At 39.0% G+C, this 15,991-nt stretch overlaps 1 protein-coding gene across 1 annotated transcript in view; it reads right to left on the reverse strand.

The window, feature by feature from the left end:
• Positions 1 to 723: 723 nt before the first annotated feature.
• LOC133448395 (immunoglobulin-like and fibronectin type III domain-containing protein 1) overlaps positions 724 to 15,991 on the reverse strand; it is a 36,591-nt gene continuing 21,323 nt past the window's right edge. Inside the window, exons 12-26 of the mRNA XM_061726869.1 lie at positions 14,537 to 14,809; positions 14,221 to 14,366; positions 13,497 to 13,539; positions 8,884 to 9,038; positions 8,640 to 8,781; positions 8,198 to 8,491; positions 7,740 to 8,036; positions 6,921 to 7,100; positions 6,690 to 6,818; positions 6,282 to 6,590; positions 4,071 to 4,156; positions 3,788 to 3,980; positions 3,371 to 3,667; positions 1,896 to 2,222; positions 724 to 1,748 (exon numbers count right to left, since the gene is read on the reverse strand). Of these exons, the coding sequence (XP_061582853.1) occupies positions 1,744 to 1,748; positions 1,896 to 2,222; positions 3,371 to 3,667; positions 3,788 to 3,980; positions 4,071 to 4,156; positions 6,282 to 6,590; positions 6,690 to 6,818; positions 6,921 to 7,100; positions 7,740 to 8,036; positions 8,198 to 8,491; positions 8,640 to 8,781; positions 8,884 to 9,038; positions 13,497 to 13,539; positions 14,221 to 14,366; positions 14,537 to 14,809 (2,876 nt within the window). The 3' untranslated portion in view covers positions 724 to 1,743. The remainder of the gene's footprint in view (positions 1,749 to 1,895; positions 2,223 to 3,370; positions 3,668 to 3,787; positions 3,981 to 4,070; positions 4,157 to 6,281; positions 6,591 to 6,689; positions 6,819 to 6,920; positions 7,101 to 7,739; positions 8,037 to 8,197; positions 8,492 to 8,639; positions 8,782 to 8,883; positions 9,039 to 13,496; positions 13,540 to 14,220; positions 14,367 to 14,536; positions 14,810 to 15,991) is intronic.

Consider the following 15,991-nt stretch of genomic DNA (forward strand, 5'->3'; position numbering starts at 1 on the left):
AACTGCAGTTACAGCTTTTGGATTGGAGCAGGATACTTTACACTGTACTCACCAGAAAGGGGAGTCTCATTTGGTGATGGCATATAGACGCAAGCAAAGTTGCTTTGACCTTAGATACTGTACATTGCATGTTTAGGTTGCCTGATACAGTACAAATCCCACCTTTCAACCAGCGGTAAGTCACAATAATTTCTTTTATCCATTTTCTTTCTGACTTCATACTGATATCAAGAAATGTCCAAATTGATGAACAAAGGCTGAATACTTAGATGCTATCTCAAAACCTAAATACCGCTTTAGACATTTCCGTTTTAGACAAAACAAGCTAAATCTCACTGTAATTTCAGTCATTATTTTGTCATCTTTAGTTTGAATCTTAAATTGAAATGTGTTAGCCTGAAGTTATCAACATTTTTGCTCAGGGTGCAACTGTTGGCCTTCTCCTCCTCGTGATGCTAAACCTGGAATGTTGTCCGACCCTCAAAAAACCATCCCCTGAGACGTAATACAAGTAGACCGGGCATAAATTATTCACATAAACTCTCACGAAGCTGAACAAGTGTCATGAATTTTGATACTTGTTTGCTATAGGAAGGCTTGACAGGCATACATTTATTTTTAGAGAAGCAATTTCCTTTAGAGTCGTTAGTATATATGCATTTTATGTTAAATGTCAAAGGTTTTTAAGTGTTTTACACAATCTAAAAAAGATTCACATCAAAATGAACAATTAAACATTTATTTACCCCAAACCCAAACTAATTTGTATACATACAACATACTGTAATATCCATCTGTATCATAGACGTTTCAAGTCAGAATATTTCCATTTTAAAGTAAGATTGCAAATCTATATTATAAATGCAAAAGGCCATCTAAGGGTGCAGGAATCAAGGGGATTCAAATCAAACATCACCTTCATATAGTCAGAAATGATGAACATGTGTGGGCACACATGTGATTTTTTTTTTTTTTTACATCAAGATAGAAACATCAAATTTAAACTCTCAATAACGCTACTGGAAACATTAGCACATTCTCACATTCTGAAACCACTTCTATTCTTTGCATTTTACTCCAAGTAAGAGCCCCTTAGGGAGTTTTCAGATGTCTTTGAATTATCAATTTGACTTCTAGAGCCCGAAAAGTGAAGGTTGTCAGCCCCTCGGGGGGGAACCTAATAGCTTGGCTATCCTAACATGCAAGAACAACCCTCCTGGTGTGCTCTGAAGATGACAAATCCACCGTTACACCAGGTTTCATAAAACAGCACTATGCTGCTGATGGACAAAATAGACAAAAGTCAACAAAAGCTGAATATTTTTGGCAGATGTAATAAAATAATTACTGCAACCATCCAATAATTATAAATACACCTACTGTAGGTGTTAACTGCAAGACTAGCAGCATTCAAAATATTCCAATTGCTCACAATATTCACAATATTTTATATGCAAAATAAAATTTGCATGACACTATGTCAAACACCTTTTATTTTGATGCTACATGATTGAAATCAAAACAAAGAATGCATTTCGGTGATGTTTCTTAAAGTACATTTTTAGGACTAAAGTTCTTTTTTGATTTTAATTCCGCACAACCTTTGCCAAATGTATTAATCAAAATGTAATGACATGGAGGGAAACTTTCATCAGCATTAGTGAAATCACACTTTACATGCATTAAAGATGTTGAATTTAGAACGACAGGTTGGTGTCGTGCTGCCATCTTCTTAGTGCTCACTTATTCTGTAAAGGAGAACAGTAGCAGTGATTAGTTCCTGATTTTTTTTTAGTATACACTGTTTATATATGTATATATACCATCACTGTTTACTATGGGCTTTTGCAGAGCCAGTTAAAAAGATGTTCAGGTGCATATTGTGACAGATTTACCTCTGACTGTGAGTTTGGTGGAAGACTCTGCCCTTCCCAAAGAGCTTTCTGCAACCACTGTGTACTCTCCGGTGTCTTTAGCTCCAACCGTCAATATTAGCAATGAACAGACTCCACAGGTGTTGGAGATGAAGTAGTTGGTGTTGGTATTTAGACTGATGTTGTTGCGGAGCCATGTTACATGAGGTTTTGGGTCTCCTTTTACAGCACAAGTCATGTAGCATTCATATCCTTGGGGAGCAGTGTGGAGTTTCAGTGGGACAATGAATTTGGGAGGACACTGTAGATCGCAGACCTTCGACTCGGGCATTTTCACTGTGAACTTTTCTGTAAGACAGTAGATGTGTCTTGCATCAAGTAAAAATTTTAGTCATTTCACAAGATAACATTGGGCTGACATTGAATTTATGCAGGTATGAATAGAAAATTACATTTACATCTGGTACTATATAAGACTTACCTGTAACATAGAGAAATAACTAATTTTCTGTATCAAATTTTGAGTCATGAAATGAAAATGTATAATAGCTCAGTTCATGCTTAATTTTGACATTAATTCTCCATGTGTTATGATCTAAATTGGGACAAATCAAATCCCAAAGTAATCTTATAAAATTAATATTTTTAGATAAGCAAAAAAATGCATATTGTTTGAGCTGGCTTAGTTTCAGTTAGCAATCTGACATTTGGTGAATATAAACAGTTTTTCACTTTGGAAAATTTCCCATGTCTCACTGCTAATTTGTCTGTCATCCTAAACAATTGCACTGTGAAATGAAGATTTTTGCAAATTTTGTTAACTTAAAAAGAAAATGATGGACACCAGAAGTATATTCCAGGCGATTCTTATCAGCTTCACTCAACATTATATTGTTATCTGGAACTGTGCTGACGGTGTTTATGCATGTTTTGCTAAGAGGTTTCCTCTATAAGTGTGAAGGTTAAGTTGCTTTCATGGCACCGTGATATTTTTTCTTCTTTGGTCTCCTGCTCAGTCACTGTCTTGTTATGTATTCTGTCCTTACTTTCATATCTCATAGTCATATCTTCCACAATGTAGCTCTGTGATCTAGTGTTACTGTTGTTGATGTGTGACAACAAGTTACTATCCTCTTTGAATTTGACCATACCAAGGACATATAGTTTTCTGTTTCTTCTTTCAGCTTTTCCCTTTAGGCATCGCCACGGCAAGGCCGTCCTTTTCCTTCTCTTCTCTGTTTTCTCCATCATCCTTTGTCACACAAACCAACATATCTACTCTATCACCACATCCAGGAACATCCACTATGGCCTTCCCATTTTTCTCCTGCCTGGTAGCGCCATCCTCAGCATCCTTCTGCCAATGTACTGGTATCCTCTGTCCCTCCTCCTTAATTATCCAGTCTGTCTCACTCTAGCACTTCTTTGCTGCAGTTGCGGATCCCCCGATCTGCTCATTTTTTATATTATGCATTCATCTCAGGATTGTTAAATACCTTTTTTGGCTGGAATCAGCCACTTGGTTGTTTCAGAGGGAGTGGAGGAGCCCATGTCGTTCTTTGCATAGATTCTGAACTGGTATTCTCTGCCAGGCATTATGTTGCAAGCAGTGAATTTATTGTTGAAGATGCGATCGGCGACAGTGTGCCAGGTTCTTTTGCTTGAGTCACGCTTGGTCACCATGTAGTGAAGCCTGTCATCACGCTTCTCATCTGGTGACGGGGTCCATGAAATAGTCACTGTGCCAGGCACGTTTTCATCCATCTCCGTGGGACCGGGTGGCTTTGGCTCATCTAGAATCAAAGTACATTCACATTTTATTTTTCTCTCTTTTTATTTGTCTTTTTTATTTATCACCAGCGACTTAGGAATGACTTGAGTTGCAACAAGGCACAGTATTGCATCAAACTCACCAGTGACTCTAATTTCAATGCTGAATGTTTCTTGCCCAACGATGTTCTTGACAATGATGGTGTAAATTCCAGTGTCTGAGCGCTCAGATGATGGAATAAGAAGCTGGGATGTACCTTCAGCATTGCTGACGGTCACCTTTTTAGACACTGGGACTCCATCTTTCAACCAAATCACCTCTGGCCAAGGGGAGGCCTATTAGGACGATAAAATCATATTTTTTTTCAGACTTGCACTGCAAATTTAAAGTCCTTGATATAACATCCAAACTTCGTCATTAATTACCTCAAAGTTAATGTTGAATCGTGCAGAATTTCCTGCTCTCACCACCATGAAACTCTTGATTTTGGCATCTGTGAATCGTGGTCTCACTGTGCAAACAAAACGATTGTCATTGTTATTAGTTATAAAAAGAACTGCAGATTACATTGATTTAAAGATTAAATAATGAACTGGAAACAAATTCTGCAAAAAGACTCAAATGGTTAAATGTATTGAATATTTGTAAATATGTTTGTAGATTTGCTAAATCACTGCTTTTTTGTATTATCACCATATCTATATCTAAATTGTATCTAAAGCATGAGGATAGAGCAGGGAGTAGGACATGTTTTCCTGTATCCTGCACGGTAATATTGCATTTTGCTCGGCCCTTAGAACTATTTGACCATAGTACAGCTATATTTCGGCATCTAGTTATAAAAGTTACTTTTATCCAAAGTAACTTACAAGTGTGGAACAACTTTTGAGCTTTGGCACTATAAAGAAAATGTGGCTTGAGTATTAAGTTATGAATTTAAATGTAGTGTAATGAAATATAAACAAGTGCAAAATGCTGAGAAAGTGTGAGTTGCTTGTTGGGGTGTTAGAGATGTTCGGAAAGGGGTTGCTTCCTAAAAAGATGTCTTTAGGAGGTTATTGGAGTTATAGAGGGATCCCCCTGGGGTTCCATCATGGAACCCCAGCTGAGAGCAGTCTGGACTGATGCCTTTTGGGTAGGTACGGCACTGCCAGATAATGCTCCAGAGGAATACACTGAACAAAGAGTGTGACTGAGTTTACGTAGCTAGGTACCAACCCGGCTGTCACTTTGTATGCAAGCATTTTATTTTTAGTAGCCAGTGGAGTTCAGTAAGTAATGGAGTGACAAGTGTGTTAGATCAGTGGTTCTCAACCTTTTTAGGGTCCTGGACCCCCTGCAAAGTTTTGGTCAAATCTGAGGAGTCGTCTGTTGTCTTTTTCTTTACCGGTGGGCCAGAGTCTGCTACATTCAGAACAAGCGGTCTTTTTATAATATATTATAATATATATATATATATATATATATATATATATATATATATATATATATATATATATATATATATATAATATTACAATATATAATATCATATTTTATATACTTTTTTTCTTTATTCTTCTTTTTGTTACTGTGCTTTTGTTACTGTGCTTATCGTGTTATTCTTTTTACATTACAATATTGCAATTTCAAGTGCTAACTTGAACTTTGCAAGTTAATGAGCATTTCCCCAACAGCTTCCTGCATATATTTCACAATAAAAGCATTTTAAAGAAATGAAGGTGCATTGCCCACTGAAACACTAGGGGGCTCATAATTGGAAAAGGATGCAGATCGTGTTGCGTTTGTATTAACAGTGTCATGCAGTAACCTCAACAATGCTAACGGGTGCAAGATTTCTTATTAAAATACAATGACTAATCATTGTTTAAGAGTAAAAGAAGGTCATGTTACTTTCTGTAGTTTAGGTAGATAAAGGTATTGGTCATATTTGAATAAAATAATAATCTATTTCTATAAATATAAGAGGATCTTTTTAAAAAATATATATTTTATTATCACAGACCCACGGAACCCTTGCAATTACACCACAGACCACTAGGGGTCGGCGGACCCCCCGGTTGAGAATCACTGTGTTAGATGACTAACATCCTTCACCAGCACATTCTGGACCATCTGTATGGGATTTTACGTACATGATCTGTTTGAAGAGCATTGTACAGGTTGAGACGATACTTTTTTTTTTCATTAAAGATATTACATCGAGGAAAATGTTGCATCACGTACTGATCACTGTGAGGTTCAGTAAAAGTCGGAAACATTTGAAGACTCCCTGAAAAATGTACCACTTGAAGCACAAAGTGCAACACGAGCATGATGAATTTTATTATTATTATTTATGAGCGTCTGTACTGATTGTACAGCACTATTGACTAATCAGTGCGTAAAAGTTACTGGATTGACAACAAAATGTATTTAATCCAATGGCATACAAAAGGAAAAAATGCTGTTCACTGCATTCATGCCAGTAGTGTCAACTGAAAAATGATATATGTGCCTTTAATCAGAAATGACATTTGTAGTCCGTTAACTAATACATTAGTATTTATGTCATGTTGAAAAAAAAAATTGTTGTTAGAATCTCTACAATAACAAAATTAGGTATACCAGTTTAATTTGAGAGTGAATTAACTCACCGGGAGGGGGCATAGCAAGAATGTAATTGTCCAGCTCCTGAGACTCTCCTTCTCCTCCATCGTTGGTTGCAACGACTCTTACCCAGTACATGGCCAACGACTTCATACCCTTTACTGTATATGAAGTCATGGATATGGGATTAGTATTGCATCTATCCCACTCTGTATTTTCTGCGGGCCTGATCTCCACAAAATATCCCTTGGCTTCATCTTCAACCTCCTTGATGTCCTTGGGTTTGATCCAAGAAAGGGACAGGGTTGTGTAGGTGGAGTCTGTCACTTTCAACTCAGTGACTTTACCAGGAGGCTCTGTAACACATAATCCAGTGTCACTTGTTGTTATGTCATTAATATTTTTTAGAGTCTATTAATAAGAGTGCTGTCATAATATTCAAAGTAGCCACCTACTTTTAGGGTCCCTGGCAAAGACAAATTCAGATTGTGCGCTAAATTCACCGGCCCCGGAGCTATTGATCGCACACACACGGAATTCATACTCTAGGCCTTCAACCACATCTTTAACGGCACACTGTTTACCTGCAAGTATAGTGTGAATTAGAGTATTAAATAACTAGTTCATAACTACACAAGTTGCCATAATTAATGTCATATTAACAATCAGAAATGATATTTATTAACCCTTGACAGGCTCAGTAGGTGGGTTGACAGCGCTCCAAAGGTTGCTGCCCTTCTTGCGTTTCTCAACATTAAATCCAAGGATATTAGTTCCTCCGGTGTCGGAAGGGGGAGACCAGGAAATGTTGATGCAGTCCTTGAAGGCACTGACAATCTTTGGTGCGGAGGCAGGTCCAGGGTATGCTGTAGACACAAAAGATGCCGTTTTTGACAAGTTGTCTTAAAAAGTGCATATTTAGGTTTTTGTTGTTGTTTGTTTATTTATTTATGTATTATTTAATAAATTATTTATTTATGTATTATTTAATAAATTAAATATTAAATAATTATTATTATTTATTTTTTTACTTTGAATTAATACCTTAAGTACAAGTACAATTAATCCAGATGCTCAATCAATATGTAATATGAATACAATATGTACAAATATTTCATCCATTAAAACTAAATGAAGGAGTTGCATTAAAATTTGGCAGAAAATTAAATCTGTATTCATAATGATATGTGCAACCTAGAGGGTGAAGGTTTTACTGGAAATTTGCAGGGGAATTAAAGCCCATCTTTTCCCTCTCTTATTTTTCTTTTACTTCCATCAACAAATAATTCTTGAAAAAGGGGAAATAATCATCTAATCTAATCTCCAGAGCAGGTCATGCTACTTGAGGTGTTATAAAAGTCTGGTGGATATTAATCCTTCTTATAAATCTACTCCTCAGTTCACCAGCTCTTTTTTAGGATATGGCCTGATTGTTTCAAATTAAATTTACTAACTTAATGTTGATGACCAGTCCTTGACTAAAGGATGGAGTAGTGGCAACTAACCTTTTGTTCCAGCCTGAATGTCCTCAGTTTCCATCAGCTCACTAGTTCCCATCTCAGTCTCCACTCTGATGCGGTAGCAGTACCTTCTGCCATGGTCGACATCAGTGTCCCTGAACTTTGCATCAGGACCGATCGGCCCCACCTTCTTCCAGGTGTTCCGCCCAACTTGCTGCCGTTCAAGGATGTAGTTTTCTATCTTGCAACCACCATTGTCTTTTGGAGCTCTCCACTTGAATTCAACGGCAGAAGAACCAGCTTCAACAATCTCCAAGGGTCCCATTGGAGGAGTGGGTTTATCTATTAGAATATTGGATTGTAGATGGAGCACTAATATCAATTAAGTGCATTATGTAAGCTTAATTTTTACATAAACATTTGTGTGTATAGATTTGTGATGTTATGTATAATTTATAAATACATGCCAAAGCTGTTTTCCTCAACTTGTGCCTCATACATACCCAGAACAACAAGCTGGCTGCAGATCTCAGTAGTGCCAAACTCATTTTTAAGTTTTATCTTGATTTCTCCTGAGTCTTTCCGTTGCAGTTTAGTTAGAAGCAAGTTAGTACTCCCGTCCAAGTGCTCAATCCTAACATTGCTTTCATCTGAAAGCTCTTCGCCGTCAAGGTACCACTGGACTTTTATGGGTCCCCGTCCAACATAAGGTATTTTAAAAGCGGCTTTCTGTCCCTTTTTCACAGTTACTGGAGTGGTAAATTCTTTCATCTCCTCTGCATCAAATCTGGGTGGATCTGAAATCAATCATAACACAGATATTTTAGATGCAATTGAATATTTTTACTTAAATCAACATGAGTGCAATAAGCAGTGTATTTCGAAAAAAAAGAATTGTATCAACTCTGGTGGATACTGTAAAACACGTGATGCCAATGTTTTTACCCTCAACAACAATCACAGCCTCCGTCTTTCGGCCATCAGCTTCAAATTTGTATTTTCCAGCATATTCTTCCGTTACTTTCTGAATTTTCAGCCTGTGGAAACATCCATCTTTTGTAATAGTTAGGTCGTCCGATGATTTGATCTGTCAGGGGGGCAAAAACAAACAAACAAAATGCACGCACATCAAAGACTTTACTGTTTCAGAAACTTGCTTGATAATGATTGCTTTTAGACTCGGACTTACCTCAACGCCATCTTTGTACCAGGTTCCCGCACAGTCTTCACTGCTCACTTTACACTCCAGCGCTGCTGATTCTCCAACAACAGCGTTGCAGTCAGAAAGGCCAGCGTGAAAGTGAACTCCCGGGTCTGAGAATTCAACAGCCAGCAAGTTAATGACTGTACACGTAACACAGTTCGCTCTCAGCTTACAAGATGGTTTTGTTTAACTTTGTTTAACGTTTCATTTTTTTCGTTTTTTTTTTTTTACATAAATGTACACATTCATGTACCGGTATGACAGGATGTGTGTAAGTCATCCAAGTGTGTACACACTTACCTCACTTTTGCAAAATGAAAAACTTGCATCTTGCACCTACATTTGGGTTGATTTTATGTGTCACTTATTTACTCATAGGAGTTGTGTGATTTATTTAAGTTATATTGGAGAGTGCATGTTTGACAATTGTGAGTGACATAATAGAGGAACATTTGCATTTATTTTCACTCGATGGAGATGTCTTCTTTGCATGGCTTAACTCTCTCGTTGATCGTGGATCTCCACAACTTAACATTGCACTTGAAGCTCATAAGAAGTCTTCAGCAGCTTTCATTTGCCTTCCTTCACAAAAGAGGCTGTTCTCTTTACTGGCAGTTCTTTTGCCATTTGAAGACTTGATTTTGTCTGATTTGCATTCAGTCTCAAGAGATGTGAAAAAAGAGAGAAAAATGCTGAAGAGCACAGTTGTCCTCCAAGGTCAGATCAAGCTGTCTTTTATCTTCCACCAATGAAAGAGTGTATCAACACACTGAAATACCAGTGCTTCAGTAGTTGTATCAGGAGCACAATCACTTGTGCTGGTCCAGATTTAAGTCACGTTCCTCAATGCAGAGACATTTCCTGAAGTGACACTTTCAACAGCAAGCAAGAGTGTTAACAAAGATGCAGCTAAACATCACACACACTCAATCTCCAAACAAATACATACAAGGGACACACGTTGACACTGAGTACATTTTCTGCTGACCTCCAACCTGCAAGGCAAGGCAAGGCAGGGCAAGTTTATTTCTATTGCACAGTTCAACAACAAGGTGATTCAAAGTGCTTTACAAAGACATTAAAACATAAATAGGAAGCATGATTTAAAATGGAAACAAAAAAGAATGAAATAAGAACAATAAATTAAATCAGTAGTTAAAATATGATTACGTTTTGGAACTGCAGATTTAGAGCTTTACTCAAAGGCAGCTGAGAACAGGCATGTCTTCAACCTGGACTGGAGTGTTTCGGCTGATCTGAGTTTTTTCCAGACATGTGGAGCAGAGAAGCTGAATGCAGCTTCTCTGTAGCTCAAAGAAATACATTTGAATAACAAAATGTGTTTTATTATCTAAAAATATAGAAAATTATGTTGTCTGTATGCACATAGTGCATCGGATGTAATGAGCAAAACCTTTCAGAAAATTCACTCTAATGAATCTGAAAGGACATTTAACCAGTGAAAGATCAAGCTTCCAGGCAGTGGTCTCACAACTTTTATGTTAAACATCAATTCACTTGAAAAATCATTTACTAATCAAACTTTCTATAAAAATGCCTTCCATGCAGCAAAAGCGGGAGCCAAAAATCTTACCACTAAATGTCTCTGCGCTCAATAGACCTGAATGTTTGGTTCATCTCCATCTGCACCCACACCTTGTGTGAGGAGAATCATCTGGCATGGTTACACTTTCAGACCTGTCATCATGTGTGTTTAGCTTTTTGGTGTTTGGAGATATTTTCTTGATAAGCATAGCTGATTTCTGATTTGCTGATTAATATTCCTTTCAAATAACATCAGAAACAGTAATAATGATTAAAATGCTATTTATGAAGATAAGAGCAACAGAAATAACAAATATAAACTTGTAAAGAAGAGAGTGAAAAGTGAAAAAAAGATCATACTCAACTGTCTTTTCTCACGTGTCTCTTTATCATTTGGATCCATTACTTCAAAGATTTCTGTATGTGACATTTCTTGCAAATTCACAAGTGCAGCAAGTAACAACAAACGCATATGTTGGTTTGTCATCTTTTCCATTTCCATTCATTTTAACTTTACAAGCTCCTACATGAATCAAACAACAAATGTGAAACATCTAGACAAACATAACGTAAAAAATGTACACACAATGCACAAAAAGCACATACACTTAAAAAAAAGAACAAGTACTTTAAAACAGCACACAAACATAGACAAAAAATATTAGAAGAGAGTATTTTTTTCTATGGCGTTTGCCTGTTATACTTGTTTTATTTATTTAATATAGCACATAATGAAAACTAGCAAATTAAATAGAATTCTGTAATTCATTTAAACTGTTATTTACTTTGACTTTGACCTAAATTTAGGCGATACTTTATAAGTTTATACTAAAAACTCAGTTGTTCTCCAGTGTTTTCCAGACCCTGCCCTCTGTACATTTGCATATTTGCTGTTGGTTTTGAAGTGGGACTCCATAGTAGGAGAATTAGGGACGTCCCTTCTCTTAAAGGTATAGTCTGTGATCATATTCAAAAACATTTATTGTTATACTGGGTGAAATGGTCCTTCCATCCTGAGAGTAGCCAGTGAATAATGTGTTCAGAAAAAGGAAAGAAAAAAATCCGACCTCTCTGACAGCTTTAATCCTGTAAAAACTCTGACCAATCTGTTTTTTGCGCTCCGAATGGCACTGATTGGTCAGAGGACCAGAGGATTGGCAGGGGGGAAAGAACCAATCCGATGCCTCATTTTAAGTCCCGCCCACGCCCCCCTCTGTCCCATGCGCGCACTCTGCTTCCAGTCCCCGTTTCCACTTCCCACGGGTCCTCCTCGGCTCAGCGTGTCCCAGTGTAACCCCCCCCCCCGCTCCTGCAGACTGACTGGCAACCGCGGCCTGACATGGGAGGGCCCCCGCCGCTCCCGGCTTGACTGCAGGCTCGCGGTCGGGTGGTCACGTCGAATGTAACGGCTCGCCCTGCTAAAAAGGCTAAAAAAAGGAAAGCCAAAGTGCGATTCTGCGGCGCAGGTTGTCCGCTACTGGGGGTCCGTGGGGATGGAGGCGTCTCCATCCCGGAGAGGGCGGAGAGCGCCGGTGCGGGTGGCGGTGCGCTGCCGTGCAGTCTCTGTTGCCACGGCTAGGGTACGCGGCGACGCGCACCATTCTGCGTTGGTGTAAGGCGGAACCATAAATCAGCCTTCAGTGTGTGCTCTGTGTGCTGTTCTGAACTTCTCTGTTGTGCTCATTTTGCTGGGACGTCGGGTCCCTCCGCCGAGACACAACTTTTGCGGTATGCGTTCATTGTTGTGTCTAAAAATGATGCGCAGTGCCCACCCAATCAGAAACGGTACAGACATTCTGTGATATTTTTTTATATTTATATTTATGTCCAAAATGTCCTGGAAAACTCGACTCCTGCAAATGCGCGTTCCCCAAAGTTTGTGGGGGCGTGGCTTTGGACGGAGCGCTGACGGGAGGGGGATGAGGGGGTGGGGCTTAGAGGAGGTGCCACTTTCAAATCTTGCTAGCTCTCCAACATCAAGGACTATACCTTTAACTTGCAGTAAATGTAGCAGAGTATGAAAATGATCAAGGTCTGTCACTGCGTTTTGAATGTCTAATGTGGAATATATTCACAAATCTTAAAATACTCCAACTGTTAACTGATGGTGAAATACAGCAGATAAGTAAAAAGCCTCGCAAGATGTCATTGCTGTAATTGGGTGAGTGTTTCATATACTAAATGTTAATAAAGGTGCTTAGTTAGGAAGAGTTTAGTCCCCTCTAACTGTGAGGTCAAAGTCATTTTCGCTCTTAATGACTTTCACAGTCAGTAAACTACGGCATGCAGCCTTTGACACCTCTTACCAACAACTGGTTCTTCAATCTCCACAGTTTTTCGCCGTTTTCCTTTTTTCCCAGATTTTTCACCTGGTGGGCTTGAAGTTTCCTCAATATTATCTCCTATTAGTAATGATAAATTGCAGTTTTATTGAGAATTGTGAACTTAAAGGAGACATATGCTTTTTCAAAAGTTGCAAATGTCCATGACATGCTTTTTCAAAAGAGATGCAGTATAATGCCCATGGTTTCACAGCTCTGTTCAGCGAGCCACTTTTAGAGGTTAATCCCACCCCGCTTCTCCACATCAAGTTTATCTTTGGAACTCAGTGTTACAATGTTACACTACCTATATCTGAGGTGCAGGGAATATGGTATGATTGTGGATAAAAATATGGAAAAGCTGGATAATTCTGCTCTGATCTGGGTCTGTGATGTCAGCCTAAATCTGAAAATAAGTTAGAGGGTTGTGGAGTGTAGAGTGTTGATATGCTAGTCATTTCAAACTCATGTATATGCTCTTGAGCACAGATATTTATATTTTGATAAAAACTTCACTTAACCAAAAAGATGACATTTGAAATCATTTGTAAAACATTCTTTATGTGTTGATTTAAATATGTCAATTGCAGATTAAGAGGTATATATAGTTAAAAGAAAAGACAAATGATAATATAAATAACAATACCATCCAAATAAATATGAATGTGTCACTTTGAAGACAATTGGTATTCACTACATTTGCATATTTCACAGTATAAGCAAATGCCTTACCTATTACTGTATCTGGAACCAGTGGACCATCTCTCACTCGTTTCTTGTGTTTCCCTCCTTTTCCATCACCCTCTCCTTCTTCTCCCTCTTCTCCCTCTTCTCCTTCTCCTCCCTTTCCTCCCTTTCCTCCCTTTCCTCCCTCTCCTCCCTTTCCTCCCTTTCCCCCTTTTCTTCCCGCTCCTCCCTCACCTTCTTCACCATCCTCAAAATCTTCATCAGAATCCTCAAATGAATCAAAATCCACAAAATCGTCGTCTATGCCAGCTGTAGCACCACCTTGAAGTCCAGAAAGACTTCCATCTGCTCCTACACCTGCCCCACCTGCCCCACCAACCCCTCCTACGCCCCCTGCCCCAGCTAGCCCACCTGCCCCTCCTGCTCCTCCTGCACCACCTGCCCCTCCTGCCCCTCCTGCTCCTCCTGCCCCTCCTGCTCCTCCTGCACCACCTGCTCCTCCTGCACCAGCTGCCCCTCCTGCACCAGCTGCCCCTCCTGCACCAGCTGCCCCTCCGCCAGCACCAGCTCCAACGCCTCCAGCACCACCTGCAGCAGAGCCTGCTCCATCAGCAGCACCGGCTCCTTTTTTCTCCTTTTTTTCAGCAGCTCTCTTCGCCCTCGCAGATGCTTTGGCTGCTTGTTTGGCTGCAGCTCTGGCCTCAGCATCTGCCCTGCTAGCTTCTTGTTCTTCTAGTCTGGCAGCTGCTTCTGCAGCTTCTTTCTCTGCTTTAGCTTTTAGGGCAAGTTCGATTTCTTTCTTATATTTTTCTTGCTGTTCTTGAGCGATTCTCATCAACTCTTCCTCATTGGTGGCACCGGCAACGGTAGTTTTGCGAGCAGCTTTCTTTTTCTTTTCCCCAGTTTTCCTGTCAGCTATTTAAAAAAAAAAAGTAAAACAAAGAAAGGAAGTATGATTATTGCATTTATGTTAAGATTAGATACCTCTTTACAGTTTGAGTAAAGTACATTCTGAATGCAAGTGATCTTTGTGCTGTACTCTGCAATCCCCAAGGATATAAAAAATTTAACAAAGGTTTTCTTACCTTCTACTACAAGCCAGGCATTGCAGGACTTGATTCCTGCCACAGCAGCATAGATACCAGCATCCAAAGGCATACAGTCTCGTATAACCAACTTGTGAATGAGATGATCTTCAGATACAGTGATCTCATGTTTCTCATTATTTGACAGTAGAGCAGTTTTGCCATACCATTTAATTTCTTTGACTGGTGCAGTTAGAACACATTGAAAGAGGGCGTCCTCGCGTTCTTCTGCTTTGACCTCTTGTATTTTTAAAGCAAAGTCACATTCAGGCACTGTAGGGTTTTAAATAGACACAAAAAGTAGAGAAGACCAATTATTTTCTGAAAGCATTTTTGTGAATTTAAGTGAACACAATATAAATGTAAATATCACATTTTGGGAGTATAGCACACCGATTACAAAACAGACATTTTTAATAAAAAAAAGGAAGGGAGGGTTTCTGGAATCAACACAAGTTCAAAAAGTAGTATACAGACCTCACAGAATTAACCAATTTTCTGAAGTCACAGTGGTAGAATAGCACACAGCGTGTAAAAAGACACACAAATGACTTTAATTTCTTGTGTTTTTATTTATTTTATTTATTATTTATTTAAAATATTTATTACATGTTTACATTGCTGTAGGAAAAAGTAATGGAACTCAAAGACTAATTGAATTCACAACAGCTAATTGAAGTCGTTAGTTTTAATACCTTTAGTCCAATCTGTGAAATTAGTTTGGAATATAGTTTACAGTTGGTCAATGCTAATGTTGCTGGATGCTATCCTGTATATCCTTCACTGAACCCAGTTGTTACCATGATAATGGAAGCAGCACAGTCAGGATCCTCTTTGGACTTTTTGTTGTGTTTTTTTAACACCATCAACCCTTTTATGCTACGGGGGGAAACTGTCAAAGTCCAAGTACATCACTGCCTGGTGACCTTGATTGGCAGCTACCTCAAAGATAGACTACAGTATGTCAGATTGAAGAACATCACATCAGACACTCTGGTCAGCTACCACTGGTGCCCCTCTGGGGAAGGTGCTGGCCCTTCTACTCTTCACCCTATACACCACAGACCTAAGTTACAACTTGGAGCTGTATCACATCCAAAAATATGCAGACGACACAGCTATTATGGGATGTATTAGGAATGGCAGAGAAGATGAGTAAAAAAGCCTTGTGTAAGACTTTGTTTTCAGAAGCCCATTTGGCGGGGTGGCCTGTCGAGCTGCCCCGCAAATAACTCACCTCCGAGGCTAGACTTAATCGCAGGTCAGGTCTAATGTAAACAGACCTGGAGTACTTGGCAGTCAAATGCAGGCCATTTTACTTGCCGAAAGCTGTTTACATCCGACCACACACTAATAGTAAGCTATCCCTGGAGGAGTTGCATAGCCTCATGAGCCGTCAGCTAAATAATCATGGTAGGGGACTTTAATCACACTGAGCTCAAAACAGTGCTGCTC

Source organism: Cololabis saira, chromosome 8 (genome assembly GCF_033807715.1).
Source record: "Cololabis saira isolate AMF1-May2022 chromosome 8, fColSai1.1, whole genome shotgun sequence".
Taxonomy (NCBI): domain Eukaryota; kingdom Metazoa; phylum Chordata; class Actinopteri; order Beloniformes; family Belonidae; genus Cololabis; species Cololabis saira.